The sequence below is a fragment of the Phaethon aethereus genome (assembly GCF_964289735.1).
Source record: "Phaethon aethereus genome assembly, chromosome: 26".
NCBI classification, from domain to species: domain Eukaryota; kingdom Metazoa; phylum Chordata; class Aves; order Phaethontiformes; family Phaethontidae; genus Phaethon; species Phaethon aethereus.
Genome location: NC_138602.1, coordinates 6079738 through 6101333, shown reverse-complemented (window position 1 = coordinate 6101333; position 21596 = coordinate 6079738). Strand labels below are relative to the sequence as shown.

The following is a 21596-nucleotide window of genomic DNA, read 5'->3' as shown; positions in this document are numbered from 1 at the left end:
GGGGCCTTGATGGCGGAGAGTCAATCGGCGGCCGGGCTGGGGGACTTCACTTCCCTAGGTGGGGCCGCGGCTCTCGGCTTAGAACCCGAAACCCGGCGGCTGAGCGAGCTTCGAGTCATCGACCTGCGGGCCGAGCTCAAACGCCGTAACCTAGACAGCAGCGGCAACAAGAGCGTTCTCATGGACAGGCTGAGGAAGGTGAGGCGCAAACCCGGCGGGAGAGGGGGCGGGGGAGGTGTCATCCGGGTCCTTTGTCCCCGGCCCGAGGGCGCATGCGCGCTCGCGCTCTAGCCCCGGAGTCCCGAGCCGCCGTGCGGAGGGAGGCCCTGAGGGTAGCGCGAGCTGCCATGTGGCTCGCCGCCGTGGCCTTCCGCTGGTTCCGGGGGGCCGCCGGGTGTCCTTTAGCACCAGCGTGATCCTTTCCTCGGGCCGCTGTAGAGCCGTTGCCTTTGCAGGCACCGCCAGCAGCGCCGCTGCTGCACTGCTCCTTGCCATCGCCCGAACCTCCCAGCAGAGGCCCGCACCGCCCGCTTGCTCTCCAGCGCGTGGGCACCCGCGCCGCCGCCCACACCTCAGCCGTTCCTTTGGAGTGCTGCTCTCATTCACTCCGCGATGTCCCGGTCTTTTCCTCGTTCCCCGTCCCTGACGTACGCGCGTCCTTCCCCGATTTCCTCTGCCGTTCCCACAGCATATACATGCGCTCCCCTTTCCTGTATCTCTTCTCTTGCTTCCCCTGTACGCATTTCACCTGACTCCATCTCTCCCACCTCTCCGGAACGTATTTTCACGGACTTACAGGAAGCCGGAACAGCGAAGTCAGTCCTGACTCGCATGCACTTGAGTTCCTGTAGCGGTCACTCTCGGTTTTATACAGATAAAACGCTTATCTGCTGAGTAGGGAGCCTTGTTTACAGATGAGGGGAACTGTGTTCCTCAATCGTAGCTTGATTTGGCTATGGGGTCGTGTTACAGCACCTTAGTATTCAGTGTTCCTAACGGCTGATATGGCTGCCTGGCTGCATGACCTGAACTAGGGTAAGACACTAATATTTCCATGTGACAATCCTTAAAAATGCTGGTGTCGTTTAACCCTGGCATGCAGCTAAGCACCACATGGCTGCTCACTTGCCCTCCTCCCCCCAGCAGTGTGAGAAGCAGAAAAGGCCTTGACACTCTGTAAGCACTGCTCAGCAATAACTAAAACATCCCCATGTTATCGACACTGTTCTCAGCACAGATCCAAAACGTAGCCCTGTACCAGCTCCTGTGAAGAAATGTAACTCTATCCCATCCGAAACCAGTACAAATGCACACCAACAAACAATACAATAGATGTTATTCTGCCATCTCCAATAGGCAATTGAGGATGAAGGAGGAGATCCTGATGAAATTCCTGTGGCCTCTGAACTGACCAACAAGAGAATGCCAAAAAGAACTAGCAAAGGTATGAAGTGTAAACAAATGCAGTTCCATTGTTTCCATGTAGCTAGAACTTAGCATACAATGTTGATTTCTTCTGTTTCATTAGTTTAATTAAATAGTGCTTTTTCTTTTTCCCTTATGGAAAATGGTAAAACTCTGTTGCTTTAGTGAGCAATAACAAGTTTAAATGATAATGTGACACCTAACCATACTTCCATTAGCACATCTTGAAACATGTAGATGAGACCGTAAGTTGCAGGTGTTTCTGTACTCATGACCATGAGTGCAGAATTGTGTCAGGTACAGAGCAGGCAGCTGCAGCATCAGGTCCTGTGGAATGCTCTGCTAATGTATATTAAGGTGGCTTCCGAATGCCCCGGGTACTAATTTCCTTGCCATAACTATATATATTTTCCTTTTTTCTTAGAAGCCCTTGAACCTCTATCATCATTGGGATACATTTTTAGGTGCAAGAAATTATAGTGGGCATAATTAGAACCATTGTTGCACAAATAACAAACGCGTATAATTTTTGTTAGTGTCATATTTATTTTTGTAACTGTCATTTTGAAAATAAACTTCTGAAATACTTCATTAGTGACAGAAGTATATTTTGCCTCAAAAAAATTAAATATTGTGTGGGGCATGTTACACATGGTTTATTTTAATTGCTCATAACCAGTTCTTAAAAGATATTTTCTGAAACTTACTTTTAAGCTGCCTCCTTTAAGATAACGGGGTAAAAATACAGAAAGAGCAGTTGTTTTTGAATAGCGATACAAGTTTGCTGGTGACGGATGTGCCTAAACGTGACCTGTGTGTCCAAGATCTTAATAGTGAAGACTAATTCTAAATCACTTTAATTATTTAAATGCTAAGAGGGAGGGGTTTTGTAAGAATGAAAGGTGGTTTGGGTTTTTTTTAACTGGAACACCTTCGTAGACAGTGTTGTCTTTTTAGGTGTTGAAGTATGGAATGAGAGGAGTGTAGCTGTTGAAAAATGTAGCTGTGTTACTTCTAGTTCATGCTCATGCTGCTCACTTGTATCGAGTGACAAGTCGTTCTCTGTTATATCCAGACAGACCTGTTCTGCTGATTCAGGGTCTTAATGATTACCTGTTGAAACAAAGTCAGTGTTGAATAGATAATTCAGAGAAAAATAGACATGTTATGAAATTTAGTGCTATATTTCACTTCAGTGATACTATTTGTAGGAAGAAAACCAGAAGAAGAAGGTGTTGAAGACAATGGACTAGAAGAAAACTCTAGAGATGGGCAGGTAAGTGAGATCATGATTACTGTTACTGAGAATGTGCATCATTTAACCTGCAATAAATACACATCTACCCTTTTTCTTTCTGTAGGAGGATATCGAAGCAAGTCTGGACACCTTGCAAGATATTGACATGATGGATATTAGTGTGTTAGATGAAGCTGAAATAGATAATGGCAGTGCTGTAGACTGTGGAGAAGACTATAGTCCTGATAATATTCTTGATTCTTTGTCTGATAATAAAGACAATGTTGAAGCAGAAATGAAAGAACTTCCAGATCAGCTAACAGAAAATGAGGTGAGTAAAGGTCTTTGTAAATTTTCAGGTGGTATTTAATAAGTATATGGGCACATGAACACGTTATTTCAGTGTAACAGAATATAGGACATGAATGTGATGTGGATTCTATTTCACATTAACAGCTCTCATGTCCTACTCTTTAAGTGGTAGATGTTCTTGGACCTATCAGAGGCTTGAAATGTTCACAGTAAACGGGTCACAGCCGCCTTTAACTTGCAGTAACGTCTTTCCTTGCCATGAAAGAAGCCTGGAATTGAAAGTAACGTATTAGTTTCAGTATTCCCTCTTCCCATTTATATGTGTTTAAGTGTATATATGCATATACCCAGCCATCTAGATATTATATATATGGGAGGAGAGGGAGAAATATGTTTTCAACTCACAGATAATTTGGAAATCTTTTCTGCAGAAATAATGCTCTGGTTTAAAGAATTTACGTTGTAGAGATTTCTCGTGGAGTTTAATGAAACAAGAAAATCTTTATGTACTGTGTATTGCCCTGTTCTGACATTGCCAGACTTTTGACTTGGTTTTAAGAGCGACTTGCAATGTCTTTTACAGACAGCACAGTCTCCTGGTACTGACTGAACAGGGTAACCTATATGTTACGTTCGCTCCCCAAATCCTATCCTTCCTTGGATCCTTGTGGTGTTTTTTATTTTAGGCTGTTCACTCCCAAAACTGAATGTATTACCCTTCCTTGCCTCCTTTTTTTTTGTTTTATTTTAGGCCTGTGGTGTCTGTCTCAACTTCTTGTCTTTTCCCTTCTGAAATCAGAAACATTGTGACAACGTCCAGTTAACCTGAAAGGCAATTTTCTGATGTTCTGTAAATTAGAGCTGTTGTGAATCATGTAACCAATGAGCTTTGGTTGAGTCTTAACATCAGCTCCTGAGGAAGGAAGATTTTTGGAGACCTGTTTTGGTTTTAGAACAGTAGAAACCTAAGTCAGCTTCGTTTATAACTTCTTTTTTCAGTTAGAAACTAAAGTAGTAAAAAAAAAAAGTGTGAAAATGGAAAAACATGTTATGTACAGTAACCACAGAAATGTGAAATAAATGTCCTCCCTAAAGAGTGACTTCGAAGTCGACAATGTCATGTTGAATTTAAAATGAAAGGTAGCTGTAGAAAGATACTTATTTATACGTTGTTCCTCATTCTTGGGTCACAATCTGAAGTAGCGATTGAGATCTGTCAAATACTGGAAAATATTTCTTGTACTATTGCTCGGGAAAATTGAATGCAGTAGTATTTCTCCATAAGATAATACTATTTTTTGTAAGAAATGCTGTAATTCCTTTTTTACTCTTCTAGGAAGATTATGATGAAATTGAAAACAATTTAGATGCCTCTTCTTCCGATTTAATTGAAATGAAGGTAAATTGAAAATGTAGCTGTATTTCAGATTGTTATTACCAGTATTCACTCTGTGCTCATACTACAAAAAAGGAAACGTGACCATAATATGAAACTGCAACAGAATCCAAGACAAACGTGGTCTTGCTGAGAATACAGTCTGTCAAATGAGAACACCCTGTGTTTTTTTCCCTACTTTTCAGTCGGCTATCAAGACTTCCTTCACTTTTGTGACAAGTGAAAGTGGTCTTGTACTGTTGATTTCCTCTTTCTCCTCCTGATTATATCAAGTAGTAGCTGGGTTTGTTTTTCACTCTGCAGTTGATGTGATACACAAAGATACTGTATTGGTCTCTTTAACGTTCTGAGTTAGATATGAGAAGACAATTGTGGCTGATACTTTGATTTGGCTTTAATGTGCCAGAAAAATTAGCTGTATAAAATACTCTCTTCCAGTGGGTGGTGAAAAAAAGTACTAAATGTAGTAGTTGAATTTGTGTAGTTTTCAATCTTGGGACTTGGGGGGGGGGGGGGGTGCTATTATTCTGTGTTACAAAATACATTTTATAAAATCCTCGTTCTGTGTTTATTTTCCCAAACAGAAAATGGAGAAGCTACACTTGGAGCCAGGTACTGTTAAAGAAAAACATATTCCTGTCTTTTCAACTAATACTTTTTAAACCATTAGCTATTAAAAAAAAAAACCAAGCAAACAAACATAATTTGCATAATTTTTAGGATGGACAATCCAGATCATGCAGGGTCATAGAGATTGGAAACCCAATCATATCCCCAGATCTGTGAAGTGATGCTTGTCATCATTGAAATATTTCCAGTGAAATGAAATGGTTTAAAAACCTGTTAAACTACATAAATGGATTTAGAGAAGTTAATCACAGTTTAAAAGCTAAAGATTCTACTTGTAAACAGATCTTGTGATATCGCACACACCTTAACTCTGTTACTAAGTAGAAAGCAGTAAAAAGATATTGTAGGGCATTAAAATGTAATGATTAGTTACTGGATACAGAAGAAAGAAGAGAGTTTCTTCATGGAAATTTCATACAGATACTTTTCACTTTCTGGACTGCAAACACACTCATGCACCATCAGAAGATGCCCAGTTCTCATGTTGGACTGTCTGCTAACAGAATTTCACAGAAATTTAAAAATTGAACCCTCAGTGCTTTGATACATTCAGTTAAGCGTCTCGGACTCTGGAAGCTAACTAGAGAAGAAACAGAGCTGAACGATTTCATGAAGAATATCACGGATCAGCCAGAAGGTTTTTGTTAAATCTGTGGGGGCATTTTTCTTCCCTGTTAACATTTTAGGGCTGATTTGGTAGTTTGTCAGACAGCAGTTAGCGTAGTACTTTTAACACTGTGTACACTAGGGTTTTCCAATCTCTGTGTAGCTTAGAAGTTCTCTTGGTGTTAGTGTGGCAGCCATGCCAGTTCCACGTTTGTGATTGCTGTATTTCCCTGGTGATTAAATCTTGTGCCATTCTATTCCTGTTAAATCCGTAGAAAATGAGAAAATACTCGACATTTTGGGGGAAACTTGTAAATCTGAACTACTTAACGAAGAAACTTCCGAAGCGGAGCGGCCACATGCACAGGAAGCAAGTAACGTGGTGCCAGGCAAGAGGCTAGCAGAGGAAGAGGACGCTCTTGCTGCCACTCAGTTGGAGGAAGATGCTTTAGATTTGGACAGCAAATCGGCACAAGCTATGGCAAGGAAGGAAGCAAAGCGTTTAGTTGTAGCAAAAGGGGAGACAAGTGAACAGACAATAGAGGAAGAGAAACCGGACTCTGAATCTTTAGTAGTAGAGACCCTAAGCGATCAGAGTAGCAAACGCTCCCAAGGCCTGGAAGCCTCTAGTGGGGAAACAGCGGAAAAAGGCGCAGGTCCCGAAGCCAAAGATGGCAAAGAAGATGCCAAGCAAACAGAAGACAAAGCTAATTCTGAGGAATCCCCTGCTACTAAAGAGTCCTCAGCCAGTGAGGGCGGTGATCAGAAAAAGAGGTTTGTTTTTTCTCCGTTATAGACCAGATGCTATCTTTTTTCATTGGTCGTTAAGTGATGCGAATAAGCTGTTTCCTTCAATTGGCCACCAAGACTGATGAAATTGTAGCCTATTCCTAAAGAATCCGTTTTATTTCTCCATGTGCAGATATTTATTTTTTTTTAAACACAGAGGGTTTGATTTCTTTCCTTCCTCAACCTTCAAAGGTTGTTTTCTTAAATTACTCTTACTTGTAAACCTCTTCCTAATGTAAGTCTGTTTAAGAATCTGACTTCATTATTCCTTGTCAGATTTCTTAAATCAAGTATACAAAGGTGTGTTTTCGTTTGCAACGTTTTCTGGTAGGTATTTAATTTTAGCATATTTCGTAATTTATAGTTAGCCACTTTTCTTTCTGACTTGAATAATGTGGTGTTTTGTCTTTAGCCCTGTTGAGGAGGACAGAGATACAAAGATAATCTCAAAGGATGAGAAAGGTATGTTTCTTTTCAAAAATAGTACTTTACTGATTGCTTGGAGAAACTGTGTTTGTATTGGATGAGTTGTTTCAGTGGAAAAGTCTGTGCAGTTGTTAAATATCATAAATTATTCCCCTCTTTCTGGATGTTTTTTAAATCTATTTATGCCAAAAACCCTATTTTCCTTTTATGCATTTTCCAAGGATATCTGTGTCGTGCCCTTTTGTTTGTATCTTGATCTTCAAAGGTAGACATTAATATGTGGCAAATATGTCCTTCATGACACTGAAGATGCTCACCAAGCTTTTAGTGAGTCAAGAGCCTTTGATGATTGTGTTTGCTTTACTATACGCCTGTGGTTCTTCATGCTGTCTTCTGTTTTGCTGAAATAATTTGGAATCTAATATTCACATATTTAAATGCCACAGAAACTTACAGCTTAATGTTGTCTTCAGATTAGATTGATGTTACTAAATCTTTGTCCATGCAGATCCTAATTACGGTGCAAATATGCATCATAAGCAAGGTGAAAATTTCTTCATCAACAGTGCCAGGTACCTGCTACTTCTTTTCATCATACTTCTTCCTTCTAATACATCAGGTTGCTGAGTCTTTGCAGCTCACCTCACCTCTCTATTCCTTCCTACCTGACCAGGGCAGAAAATTCAGAATTGTCTGTTCACATTCTTCTTGCGTACTGCTGACAGGTAGTTCAGCACTGTAAGTGAGGAGGTTCCAGCAATTCCTGTAATAGGCAAGAAACTCATTATGAGATCTGTCTACCGATCGGACGTGAAGAATTTCTTTGGTTTTAATTAGGTTTTACAACACAGACTGAACTCATTGTCAGTTGCTTTTTATACCTGTCTGTGCAAGCTACTGGACCTCACAGTCAGCTCCATTAGGGCCTGTTTACCTCTTGCTTACAGTCTGTAATCTTGTGTTCTCTTATTTCAGAACATTTAAAGGAGTGTTTTGTGCAGGCTGTCATATATCCAAGGATTTGAGTGTATTTTTTTTGTGTACTGGGAAAACTCTTCTTCAAGTTTGCATTCAAAACAGCCTTCAGGAACTTGGGTGTCTGATAACAACCTTGCCCCTGCATACCTTCCTCCAGAGGACATGCTGTGTTCCATAACATTTGTTTACATCATTTTCTAGCTTAGTAAACAGCACTGGGGAAAGGTAGCTACTTGATCATGTAGCACTCTCTGCATGCAGAGCAAAGTGATTGAGCCAGAAGAAAGGTGCAGAGCTATATACAAGTCAGTTCTGACTCATACATTGCTATTTCCACACCTGTATGAAAGGGTTTTATTTAGGACAAGGAGTTTCCCATGTTCCATGCATTCATTATAACAGCTGTATTAATAATGAGTGTAGTAAAATAAATCTGTGAGGTCGTAAGTCTGGTGGTCTTGGCAATCGATTTATGTATATCTGAAAGATTTATCGACTGGTGAGAATTGGCTCCCAATACCTATGTCGTTCTAGTTTCTAAGTTAGAGAAGATTTTATAGATGCAGTCTTTCTTTGTCTTGGAAGTTCAATACCATTGCAGGAGCACCTTTTAAGTCTTGAGGGAGGGCAAAAACTGGAGATGTTGGAACTGATTGAAGCTTATTCAAAAAGGACGTTAATGTAGTGTAAATAATCTAAAAAATTGTCAGTAAAATAGAAGAAAGAAGAAAGTGCTCATTTTTCTCCAGAATGCTGGTGCCAGAGTAACTGCAGGTGGCTGTTCTAAAATTCTAGAGGAAGAGTGTGGAGTAAAAGCATCAAAGCCTATGGCTCAGTTTTTTGGAACACCAGGATGGTGTATCTCCCATGTATTTGCACGCATAGCACGCCTTTTTCTGTGCAGTTCTGGAGACTAGAAGTTGACAGGTGTAGACTTAGTCTCCTTTCTACAAAAGACCTCTTTTTTTTTTTTTTTTTTTTAAGAGATTGGCACAAATGATTGCATGCTTCCCTAGGGAACTTGAATAAATATTAACAACAATGTTCTCTTCTGGAAGAAATGTCTCCCCTCGATGAAAGCAGTTCTGAGAAATTCCATATATCGCCAAAAAAAAAGGCAGGCAGATGGTTTGTAAGCAGGTAGCTGGACTGAAACCTGCTTCATTCCATCCATTGAAACCTATGGAACTGAACACTACCAAGACTGACAAAAGGACAGTAAAGACATTTCAAAGGAGACTGGAAACAGTATTCTTGCACAAGTACCTCATGTTGAAATGCAGACACTAAAAGTTGGAGTCAGCTCAAACACTTTTTAATCACAGGACATTGGGTTTTCAGACTTTACAAGTACATATGCATTTATTAAATTACCTTTCTAGTTTAGATATGATGAGTGTTCTGTAGTTCTTGCATAGTTAAAGCTAAGCCTTTTCTGACCCTTGCAAGTCACAGTCTGAAGTCACAGGCTTCATAGCCCAACTGTGTAATCTGTGTGGGCAGAAATAGGAGAGAAATTTTCTTGCTTTCTTTATGGTGAATGTCTTTCCTTGACAGGTGCGGTTGATCTGCATCCCATCATCATTCCTTTGGAGTTGGGGAGATAAGGGGGGCAAGACATGAGCATACATGGGTTACTAACACAGTTCCCACAACTCTAGCAGGTCTTCTGTCTTTTGCTTAATGGGATGTATTCAGGCACATCCTGAAGAACAACTTCAGAGATGCCCTAGTCCAGTTTCTTTCTTGAAGACTGACATAACATACTTCAGTTGCCTGTATCAAAGCTTGTAGTTCTGTCTTAGAAGTTTTTGGACTTGTAATACTACTTGCCTTCAGGAATGTGAATCATGGGGGTAGAATGTTATGCACTGCATTTCATTTGCTCTGTGATTTAAAAAAACAAAATATCTGTGCATCTGCTTTTTAATTCCAAGTAGTTGTTGAAATAATTAGGATTTTGGGTATGTTTTGGTTTTGTTTGCTTGTTTCCCTAATTAGGTCGCACTGCTAGCGGTTCTGGTAGAAACTTTTGGGTGAGTGGACTGGCTTCCACTACCAGAGCTACAGATTTGAAGAATCTGTTTAGCAAATATGGGAAGGTAAGGGGTTTTTTGTTTGGTTTGTTTTTTTCACTTGAAACTGTCTTAATATGACTTCTTAAGCTCCTGTCACTGAAAATACCAGTAAAAGGAATCAAATTATCAAAAATACTGTGGGATATCAAGGAAAAAATTTCCGGAGTACACTCTGAATGACTGCTTTTTTATTCAGTCGCTCACTTCCAAATTCCATTTATGGTCCTTTATTTGAAACAGTCAACTTCTGTGTCCTGTGCTGTAGTATAGTATCTTCACCCATTGGAAATTCACAGTCAACAGTGAATTTAACATAGTTTATTAAAGACTTCCTTAGGACTAAGTAAAACATGCAATAAATGTTGAAACATAATTATTGGGGAATATCTTAAGAATTGCCTCGGTACCTGAAGTTTTATTTTTGTCTAGAGTTGGCAATTGCTTTAAAAAGCACTTGTTGGGTAGTGTTGGGGTTTTTTTGGTTTGGCTTGGTTTTGGGAGGGGGGAGAGCAGGAAGGCAGGTCCTGCAGGTGTTACTCATGATGGACAAAATGTCAAGTTAAATCTTCCTGTTAGTTGGGAAATTGAAAGAGCTAGTTTAATAGAAGGTTGATTTCAGAGACATCAGTAAGGATTTTTGTCAAACCTTTGAAGCCTATTTAAAGATGGCGGTCAGCAGATTGTGGTAAAAGAAAACTGTATGTGCTAGCAATCTGCTATTGAATGTTTAACTAATGAAAATACTCTAGAACTTAAACGTGACTTTACAGTAGGTACAAAAACGGATTAAGTGTAGCACAGCTTTTGAGTTTGTCTGAAAGTCATGAAACTAGTAAAACCTTTTTAATGTTCCTCAAAACAATAAAAATGCAACACTCTCCTTCCATTTATTTGTTCAGAATTCCATCTGGTAACCTAGAACATTGATCAGAGAGATGCACCACAACATTTTTAATGTAATTAAAAACTATGCAGCAGCCAGCCTACTACTTACATCTGCTTAGATGGCATGGTAACGTTTAGTGGCTTAAATGAAATTACTGTTATTTTCTTTGGAGTATTAGCAGAGGCAAGTCTTCCGAGAAGTAGATGTACATCTGCAACAAAGCAAATGCTCAAAAGTATGTTCTTTATTCAGCTGTACTTTAAAATATGACACCTCTGTGAAATATGGTTGATTTCTGTAATACAAAGTGAGCTGTATTGAATATATGAGCATAACTAATCAACATTTATGAAAACAGGTGTTTTATGTGGGCCTTTTCAAGTTACATTTTTTTTGGGAAACTTCCTGTTTCTTAAGATTGTTAATCTCTTAAAAATAGAAGTTTCCTGAATGATGATGGACAGGAACAAAACTGTAGAAATGAAGCTTGTACTTCTTGCTGTTAAATGGTGGGCAGTTGTTACAGTGAGTGTAATACCTCCTTCTTTTGTGAAGGTGATAGGTGCAAAAGTGGTCACCAATGCTCGCAGTCCTGGTGCTCGCTGTTACGGCTTTGTCACGATGTCTACAGCCGAGGAAGCAACAAAGTGTATTACTCACCTCCACAAAACAGAGTTACATGGGAAAATAATTTCTGTAGAAAAAGTGAGTACTGATCATCAAAGGTATCCTATTACCATCAAATTGTACAAATGATCGAGACCACATTCTCAGCTGATGATGTGCAAAATAAATTTCAGGCCAAAAATGAACCTGCTGGGAGGAAGACAAGTGAAAAAAAAGAGAATGAAGCAAAGAAAGAAACAGTCAGTGAGAGGTACTGTTCTAAAAATTCTCTGTCCAAAGGTGTTTAGCTGTTCTTTAGTCTATGTTGATTTGTCAGGAAAAACAAAGTTACAGTAAGAATTTCTGTGGCAAACATTCAAAAAGAGCAATAGATGCATTTTTCCGACTTGTACTACAAGATAAACTTCTGTTAATGTTCAGTGCCTAACTTAACATGTTTCTGTTACGTGCTTTAAGGTAGGCATTGGAAAATTGCATTTTCAAGCATACCTGTTAATTTAGCTATATTTGGTTTTAGGAAAGATTGTGGTGCTTTGATGTTATAAATCTATAGGCAAAGCCATTTGAGAATTTTTATCATTATGTCACTGCTGCTTCGTTAATTTTTTCTCTCATTGGAATAGGGCTTTCTCAGGTTGTCGTGGTCACAAACAGTTAAAGATCAGTTGTCCGAGATCCTGTTTCCAGAACGTGTTCCTCTTCAACACCATGCTTTTTTTCCCTAGCGTTGCTAAAAGTAGCTGAAAAAGACACTTAAGATTGAGATACTAAGTCCTTTGATTTAATTACCTTCTTGAGGCATAACTCCTCTATTAAATCCTATTTGCTGAGAAGTTCTTGCCTTCATTTCACCTAGTTGCCCAACAAAATAATTTGCGTTGGCATTTCGTAACTGTCATGTTGTATAAGAAACTTCGTGGGTATTAAGCATATGGTGGTGTGAATTTTTCGTTTTATGTCCCATTGAGATATCTGAATCACGGCCAAGTTTTTATGACAACTGCACAGCATGGTCTGATTATCTTATTTTATGGTGTGGCAAGTTGTAGAAGGAAATCTTTGGAAATCTATTTATGACTGTCTTACCACATCAGAATTCTACTTTGTTACTGTGTTGCTAGCATTCTCCTAATTTTCTTTTCTTACTCTGTATTAATCTAATCTATATCAATATCTATCTATAGACCTGGCAGTGTTAAAAGGGATGAGAAATCTGACCAAAAAGATGATCCTAAAAAGACAGAAGACAAAGATGAAAAAGAAAAAAAAGATAAAGATGAATTGAAGTCTGGTTCATCGGATCAACCTAAAACTATTAAGTCAGGTAATTTGGCTATTCTTTTTTTCATAGAGTAAAAGATATGATGAAGTATGAATAATTATTTTTAGGTAGTTCTTTCCAAAGAACTGCCAATATTCTAGAATTATTTCCGGTTCTTAGTTGGAAAACAAAGAAGGTATAAAGAGGGGGAGGGGAAGAGTGTTTGACATTGTGTCATCCTTAACAGAAGCACTTGCAATAGATGTAATGAAAAAATTATTTTTTAATAGAGGGTTAAATGTCCATTTTCACATTTTAGAGAACATAACTTCTGGCATAGCAATGAGTGGTGTAGGTTATGTAGTTTGATTCTTTTTTCCATCTCCTTCCTCTCAACCCCTGATTTATTTAGGAAGTAAAGGAACAGAGAGAACAGTAGTAATGGATAAATCCAAAGGAGAACCTGTTATTAGTGTGAAAACATCAACTGCATCAAAAGACAGAGTAAGTAATGTTTCTGCATGGGAAACATTATGTGTCAGTTTTCCTTAGAAACGAATACTGAATCCTGCCAAGCTTACATGCTTACAAGCTTACAAGTCGTACTGATTTGTCCAGTTAGAGTTTCTATAATGTGGATTTAGGTCATAATGAGTAAAATACCGTTCATACAGCTGATACCGTATTGAGGAATGAAATCCTGCCAAACAAACATGAGAAGGCACGTGTTACTCTGTTAATATACGGTGTGTCTGTAAAGTTGAAAAAGAACAACTTTTTTGAAAATTGAGGGGACCAAGCTTTGAGACATGATATGTATGAATGGAAATGCAGCTTAAAGTATTTTTTTGTGATAGTTGTCCTTTTATAAATGTATTCCATTAAGTTTCTCTACTTCAATATTAAATACAGAGCATTAAGGGCCAGGATCGCAAATCAGAGAGCAGAGAGAGACAAGGCATTGTACCATTTGACAAAATTAAAGCACAGCGAAAAATGAGGGAGGCAGAGCAGCGCCGGTAAGAGCAACAGTGATTTTTTTTTTTTTTTTTCTTTCTTCCTAGAATGAATGTAATTTTGGTTTTATTAAAATGACTAAGAGATAAAGAGAGGGTTTTTTTGTTTGGTTTTGGTTTTACACACTTGTAATTTGCTATATGTTTGTGGGTCACATATCTATTGAATTGGGAAAGCTCCAATTATTGATTCTGTTAATACTAAACTTGAAATTGTGTTTGGAAAAAAGTGGTTTGTTTTTTGTTCTTTTTCCATTTTGTGGTTTAGATTGATTTAAGTGTGCTGTTCTCCTTAGCTGAGTGTGCATTATAGTAGCAGTGAAATGATAATTCTAAACTTGACAGACTCAAAATATACAGGGGAAGACCAGGAGAAAAGTTGTCATTTTCAGAATAAGAGCTTGGTTTTCTTGTCATAGCATTCAGAGTCTCTATAGTGTTTGAAATAAAACAAGATGAATATTTTTGTATTTAAATACATTGGGTTTATAGAGAAATTGGGGGATTTTCCAGCAACTCTTCCAAGTTTCCACATTGTATCTTTTAAGTTAAGAACCTAATTTGGGTATTTAAATATTTTTGGTGGGGTTTTATTTCTGTTTTCATGATGTTTAATTACAGGATAAAGTTGGTAAAGGCCATCCTTCAAATTCCTTGCTAAAACTGTGACCTGAAGTCCACGTTAAAACATTTTCCACACATTACAAAACTTTATTATTTAGCTAAAGTAAGTTGAATTGGACAGGGGGAAATGCTTTCATCATTCTTACTGGAGAGGAAAAAGTTTCTCAAGGGTAGATTTATGAGCCTTAGTGGAGTCATATTATCCAGAATACCATTCTGACTTCTTTATAGAGTTGGATATTTTATTTGAGTAGAATGAATGAGCTTGGGGCATTTGGATTCAAATTCTCCTTACCATATAGGATTATTTGCCCCTACAGGTGAGTTTTGTGGGAGTAATATGATCAGTCTCTAAATACAAGTAATTCATGTGTACGCTGAATGTCTTCCCTCCATGCCCTCCCTCCCACCCCCCCCCCCCCCGACTTCCCTCAGGTATAATTTCAAGGATCTGAGGCAAATTTGCAGTCACTGTGATTTTCATTTTTAATACTGCTTTTTCTTTTTTTTCTTTCTTGGGGTTGTTTGTTCCCCACCCCTTTTTAACTTCCTTTATTTGTTGAAGTATTAGATCTGTAACCTTTTGTTTCTGTTAAAATAGCACACGTGAGCGTCGAGAGAGACAGCAGCACCTGCAGACTATCCGGGAACGAGAAGAAAGGGAGAGGCTTGAGATTGCACGTGAGAGACTGGAAATTGAAAGGCAGCGTCTTGAACGAGAACGGATGGAAAGAGAAAGACTGGAAAGAGAACGAATGCACATAGAGCACGAAAGGAGAAGAGAACAAGATCGTATTCAGCGAGAAAGAGAAGAGCTGCGACGCCAGCATGAGCAACTGCGCTATGAACAAGAACGTCGGTCTGCAATGAGAAGACCATACGACATAGATGCCAGGTAAAGCCAGCAAATACAAATGATGCAGGTAGAAAACATTGCTGCCAGATTCTCTCTCATCACCCTGTGCTGTAAAAAGCTATTTGTATGTTCTCAGCTTCCATTAATCATCAGTTGTCAATTGCATTGAGAGGATCATGTGTTAATAGCCCCAGTCAAACTATCCTCTCTGAGGTTTTTCAACTCCCTTTTGAACTTAATTAACCACCTTCTGGTTTGCACAGTTTGGAAGGAGGGAACAATATCAAATGTCATTATCTTAACTAAAATGAGCATGTTCTTTCTTTCAGGAGAGATGATCCGTACTGGCCAGAGGCAAAACGAATGGCAATGAATGATAGATACCATTCAGATTTCAGTCGCCAGGATCGCTTCCATGACTTTGATCACAGGGATCGTGGCCGTTATCAAGACCATTCAATAGACAGGTTGGTGTCTTACCTCCACTGTTGCTTGAAATCGCAAGACAAAAATTTATTTAATGTCGCATTTTGCTGCCTTTACTGTGTGTTTGGTTTGCATTTTATTTTCTAAGTGTGGCTTAGTGGCTGTGGACTTTCTCTTACATCACTGTGAGGAGATCTGTACTGTGCCATGAGTTAAACCTTCTGGCAAGCTTCTTCAGAGTGTTCTGCTTGCAATGCTATTTCACACATTGTAGGATTCTGAAAAATTTCTAAATAATATTGTCGGCATCTAGCATCTTAATGAGAATATTCTGGTTTATACCTGAGGACTAACTGGATTTTCCAGGAATCCAGAATGTGTTACGGTTTCCCTATGTTCCAGCTGTTTGTACCTTTTATAGATGATGTTGGCACTACGTGGAATCAGGATTTTTCATCTGTGTTGTTACATAGATGGATTTTTATAGACTGCTGTACTTTTTACTACCACAGTCTGTCTGATTTTAGTTGTCTGTTTGTAGGAGAGATGGATCAAGGACAATGATGGGAGATCGAGATGGACAAGTGAGTCGCTTTATAAAGCTACAGAAACATCTTAACTTCTTATAACCTAGTTTTCTATGGTGTGTGTCAGATTAGATTTCAGTTGTTAAGAATTAAATTATATCTCCCAAAATATCTATTGATAACCAGATCGTTCTGCTTTCTTTAATAAGATGAAATTTAGTTCAAAGATTTGTTTATTGTTGAAGTTAGATATAGTTATTCTCATAAAAATCAAACAAAACAAGCAACTTGTGTCAAAAAGGTAAAGTATTTCAAAAGACTATAAAGGACACATAAAATTAACTCTGAGGTTGCATGGAAATAACAGCAAAACTAGTAGACATGTTTGTATGTTCTTGAGGGCAAGGGGGCAAACCTTCAGGGCACATTAAAGCAGTGAGATCTTAATTTTACGGAGTCACGGAATCCTCAAGTGCCCTTTACTGATGGCTAAGCTGTAAGACTCAGAGCAACCTGAATTGGCTGCAGAATTGGGCAGAGGGGAATGTCATTAAGTTCAACAACAAAAAATCCAAAGTCCTGCTCCTGGGGAGGAATAACCCTGTGCAGCAGGTTACATGCTTGGGACCAACCAGGTGAAAAGCAGTTTTGCAGAGAAGGATGTTGGAGTCGTGGCAGACAACAAGCTGATCATGAGTCAGCATTACACCCTCCTGGCAAAGAAGGTCAGTAGCATCCTGGGCTGCATTAGGAAGAGTGTCACCAGAAGGTCAAGGGAGGTGATCCTTCCTCTTTACTCAGCACCCATCTGGCGTACTGTGTCCAGTGCTGGGGTCCCCAGAACAAGAAAGATAAGAGCTTACTGGAGTAAGTGCAGCACAGGGCCACAAAGATCATTGAGGGCCTGGAGCATCTTTTGCATGAGGAGAAGCTGAGTGAGCTGGGACCATTCAGCCTGGAGCAGAAAAGACTCGGGGTTATCTTATCAATGTGTATTCATACCTCATGGGAAGGAGGGTATAGAGAAGATGGAGCCAGGCTCTACTCAGTAGTACCCACTGGCAGGACAAGAGTCAATGAACACAAACTGAAACACATGAAATTCCATCTGAAGACAAAACAAATCACAATTTTTACCTTCTTTTTTTCTTTTTTTTTTTTTTTTTTAAACTGTGAAAGTGGTCAAACAGTGAAACAGGTTGCCTGGGGAAGTTGTGAAGTCTCCAGCTGTGAAGATACTAAAAATCTGATGGGAGACTGTTCTGGACAGCCTGGCCTTGCTAACCCTGCTTGAGCGGGGGTGTTGGACTAGATGATCTCAGGAGGTCCCTTCCATGCTAAATGATTCTGAGATTGAGTAATTACAGCTGAGCAACTTCAAACAATTCAGAAGTTTGTTTTGGGCAGTCCTGTAAGTGTTCTTTGCCTTTTAGCATTATCCAGATGAGCGCCATGGAGGACCAGACCGTCATTCACGAGACTCTCGGGAAAGTTGGGGTAGCTATGGATCTGACAGAAGAATGAGTGAAAGTAGAGGGATACCCCCCCAGTCACGGTTAGTATGCTTAACTGAAAACATTTTTTCTTGTGCATCTAAGGAGTATTTCCATATGTGAAAGTAGGATGCAGTTTTTGGAAGTACAATTCTTTTTTTCCAATTTTAACCCATGAGTCTGTTCTTTTTGGATGAACTACAAATGAGTAGCTCTTTCAGCTTGCCCTGTGCATGAAAACATGCATCTTGGCATAGTATTTTTATTTTTTAATAACCTCACATCTGAAAAGCTACATGTTCTCAATTAATTTTACCTAACATTACTATCAAAACTTGATATTTTCAGGGTAGTAGTTTTTCCCCAGTTTGTAGTTGTTGGAAGCACAATCCTGTCAGTCCTTTGAAAGGAAAACAAGTTAATAAAATGCTTACAGATTGGGGCGGGGGGGTGTTCTGAGGTTTTTGTGTTGTGTTTTTGTTTTTTAGTAAGTCCTGTGATGAAGCCAGCCTACAGAAAACACCAAAAATAAATTGACTGGTCAAAACAACAAGCTAGGATGTTTGGAGTAAACTGGGACATCAATGTAGCATAAACTAGATTAAGAAAATCTTATTTTCTTATTTGTCATGTTAGTTGGGTTGAACAGAAGGCTTATTCCTGAGATTTGACTTAATGGATAGCAATATAAATACAAGATTTGCATGTACATTGGTAAAGTATTTGAGTAATTTTGTGACTTTGTTGTTTTAATTGAATCTATTTTGTGTGCTCTGGCTAATGTGGGAAGGTACGAATTTCATACTTTTGCAGGGATGGACGTGACTGGGGAGATCACGGTCGAAAGTTTGAAGGACATCAAGATCGTTCATGGCAGAGTAGTGTGGATGGAGGAATGATAGGACGGGATCATGAGAGATGGCAAGGTATGCTTCTTGCACAACAGCTCATTAGTTGTGCTATGTAAAGCAGAAAGTACAGGCATTGTTATCCTTGGAGATGAAGTAAAACTATTATTGTGGATATAAAAGAAGCATTTGGACTTTTTTAGGTGGAGGTAGAGGCAGACCTGGCCATGTGATGCATCGTGGAGGCATGTCAGGGTAAGAACTTCAAAAAGAGCAAAGTGTTTGTTTCCCTTTAAGGGGCATCTCTTCTATTTAAATTGGCCAAAGAAACATTTTACAGGAGCATCAGTTATGCAATTCATTATTTAACTGTCAAGGAATAATAAAATATTCCCACGTTTTTAATGTAGCACATCTTATTGAAGAGTGAAAAATCACGCAAAAAGTTTTAAAAGAACACCCATTATGTCAGCCTGACTACCAGAGTGACAAGAGAAAATTAAAATGTCTGAATCACTTTCTAGGCGTGGAGGTTTCATGCAAGGTGGCAACCAGAGTCAGATGATGCATGGAGGAGGAGTGCAAGGAGAAGGATTTGCTGGCCAGGAGAGAGCAAACAGACCTAATGATCCTCGTTTCAACCGTCGCTACTGAATGTGTTTTAATTTTTAATGCAAGGTGGCAACTGAAATGAATCTGTTGCCCAGGGTTACCATTAATTGTAACTTACGGGCTACTGTAAGTGTAATTTTTTTTTTTTTTTAAGCTGCTGCCATATTATGTCACTCAATCCTATGTGAACTCATTTGTTTTGTAATGTGTTGTTCATATTCCATTTAAAATGTTTGTTAATGAAGCATTCCATTTTCCATAAATAAAAGGCAGTTTACAGTTAATTGCTTTGTTTCAGCAGTCCCTAGAAAACTAGTTTATTCAGCTATATGTTAAACCATGTAACTTTCTTTCAAAGATGAAGTATCAAAATGCCTTACAGATGTCTCTGCACTGCCGGTTGCACACAGCTCTCAGAAGTACACTGAAATAGCGTGTTACTTCAGACATGTCAAAATTAACTAGCATACATGCTAGCATGAGAGTATGTTAGTAGATTGGCAGTTGTCAAAGTTTGAACACCCTGCCACTGCAAAATTGACTTAGGGCCCTGTAGGGCAAGTGTTTTGTTTGTGGTTTTTTTTTTCATCTTGTCTCATGTTGGTAGGTACTGTGCAACATAATACCCTTCACTCTCTGAAAAAGGCTACACACTGAGTTACCAGCACAGCTTCTGTAAGAGCAAATGCACAGGTACTTGTGAAAGTAATGACTTTCAAGTGCAAGTCAGAATCATTTTTGTTTAGCTTCTCATAGATCAGGGTATTACAAAGCTCCACCAATTTCAGGCCAGTAATTTTACCAAGCAATCCATAATTTCCTTGGAGAAGTAGATTAGAAACAGCCATTGATTTTTTTTCCATCTTCAGAGATTTTTTTATTTTCTCAGTTGCCTGAAGACTTTGTTTCATTCATTTCCTACAAGCCTGCATTGTTACGGAGAGTGACACTCCTTAGGTCTTTTTCATCAGGGTTGAGACTTCCCACACTGGAGGAGGATCCCTGTGGACAAACCATCTAAATTCTAAAAAGCTGCTTTGATTGCAGTGAGGAGTTGCCTGAGGCTGTCTGGATCACGCTGACATCAACTTGAGTGTAAAAGTTTTTCTTTTAATGGTGAAGCTAAGGCCAAGAAAGACAAGTCATTTGTTCAAGAACACAAACTAGGAATGCAAACGGAAAGAACGGATTTCCAAACTTGCACTTAGTAGCAACTAGCTGTAGTAATTCTGTGGGTCTGGCTAGAATCCAGTGCCTCCTTGCTTTTAATCCTTTAGATGTTCACCTATGATACAGAGAAAGAAAATAAGAGCAGTGATTCCCCCCAGACCTGCTCTGCTTTGTCTTTCCCAATTCAGATCATCAGCCATTAAGCATGAGGACAAGTGCATCACTCCCACTAGCTAGAACCTCTATGGCTGTCCCTATTATTGTATCTGGACCTTCTCTGCAGGAATTGCATGGAAACACGAAGCTCCAGAACAACTGACTTGTCCATTTGTAGCTTTAAGGAGAGCATCTTTCCTTGTCATGGGCATGTATGTAGCATCTTAAAAGGGGTTATGGGACTACCCCTCCAGCTAGGGCAGGCTCTATTTACAGCACCACACAGTCATTTATAAGCATGAGGAACATTGCCATCTCCTGGTCTACTATTTAAGGAGTTTGGAGAAGTCAAGAGAGTCATGCCTATGATCCAGACTCTTGCATCAACAACCTATATAGATACTGATACCAAAGGGGTAGTACTTTTATCACCTGGGGAGACAGTTATTCTAATAAAAGAAGCTTTTTGACCACGATAGGGGGAAAAAAACAACAAACAACCCATCAAACTGGAGCCTGTTACTATTTCATTATGATGTTTACTGCATCTGAAAATCATACTTTAGGATGAAGGCTTTTTTCCCCCCAAGGTTTTTAACTGAACTGCATTTCCCTCGAATTCTGCTAGATGGGCTCCACTGACTACATACATGTTTCTGACACGGTAGCAGCCGATCTCTCAAACTTGATATCTGTCTAGTGTTTATTAAATCCAGTGCATGGAAATGATCAGACAAATTCTGATTTGGGGCTTGTGGGCTGTTTGTTTTGGTTTGGTTTTTGACTGGTGCAAAGATTCCTATGGGCTATAAAAAAAAAAAACAACCCACAGCATAGTTGGAGACAAAGCTAAACAGCTGCCTTCTATTACCCAATTGCAAATAAACTCAGGATAGAGACAATGTGACCCAACTTTAGCAGAACCTCAGAATGTCCACTACTGGTGTAAATTAATCAAAAACAAACAAACAAGCAAATTATTTTAATACTGCTTATGCCTGCCTTACTCATTAACCTTGCTGACTCTGCAAACCAGTTGGGAGTCTCAGCAATGGAAGAACAACTTCCAGATCAGTCCCAACCTTTCTGGTCTTTAAAATGAAACCAAGTGAAACATGCAAGCTCTGTGATGAAAAGAGCAAAGTAATTGCATTCAAAGGAAGTGGAATAATCTTACTAACTGAAAAGAAAAAGCCAGGTGTGTTCTGGTATCTAAG

General features: G+C 39.1%; 1 protein-coding gene across 1 annotated transcript; it reads left to right on the top strand.

The window, feature by feature from the left end:
• Positions 1-9: 9 nt before the first annotated feature.
• On the top strand, positions 10-20186 carry LOC309413843 (scaffold attachment factor B1-like; the record flags this gene model as incomplete). Its single annotated transcript, XM_082011064.1, has 21 exons — positions 10-198; positions 1357-1444; positions 2637-2701; positions 2787-2993; positions 4311-4373; positions 4955-4982; positions 5882-6380; positions 6808-6857; positions 9801-9901; positions 11319-11468; positions 11564-11640; positions 12575-12714; positions 13064-13155; positions 13564-13670; positions 14893-15186; positions 15477-15614; positions 16115-16157; positions 17534-17655; positions 18407-18519; positions 18645-18696; positions 18966-20186. The coding sequence occupies 21 exons, from the start codon at positions 10-12 to the stop codon at positions 19093-19095; spliced, it is 2748 nt and encodes a 915-aa protein (XP_081867190.1). The 3' UTR covers positions 19096-20186.
• Between the last annotated feature and the right edge of the window lie 1410 nt (positions 20187-21596).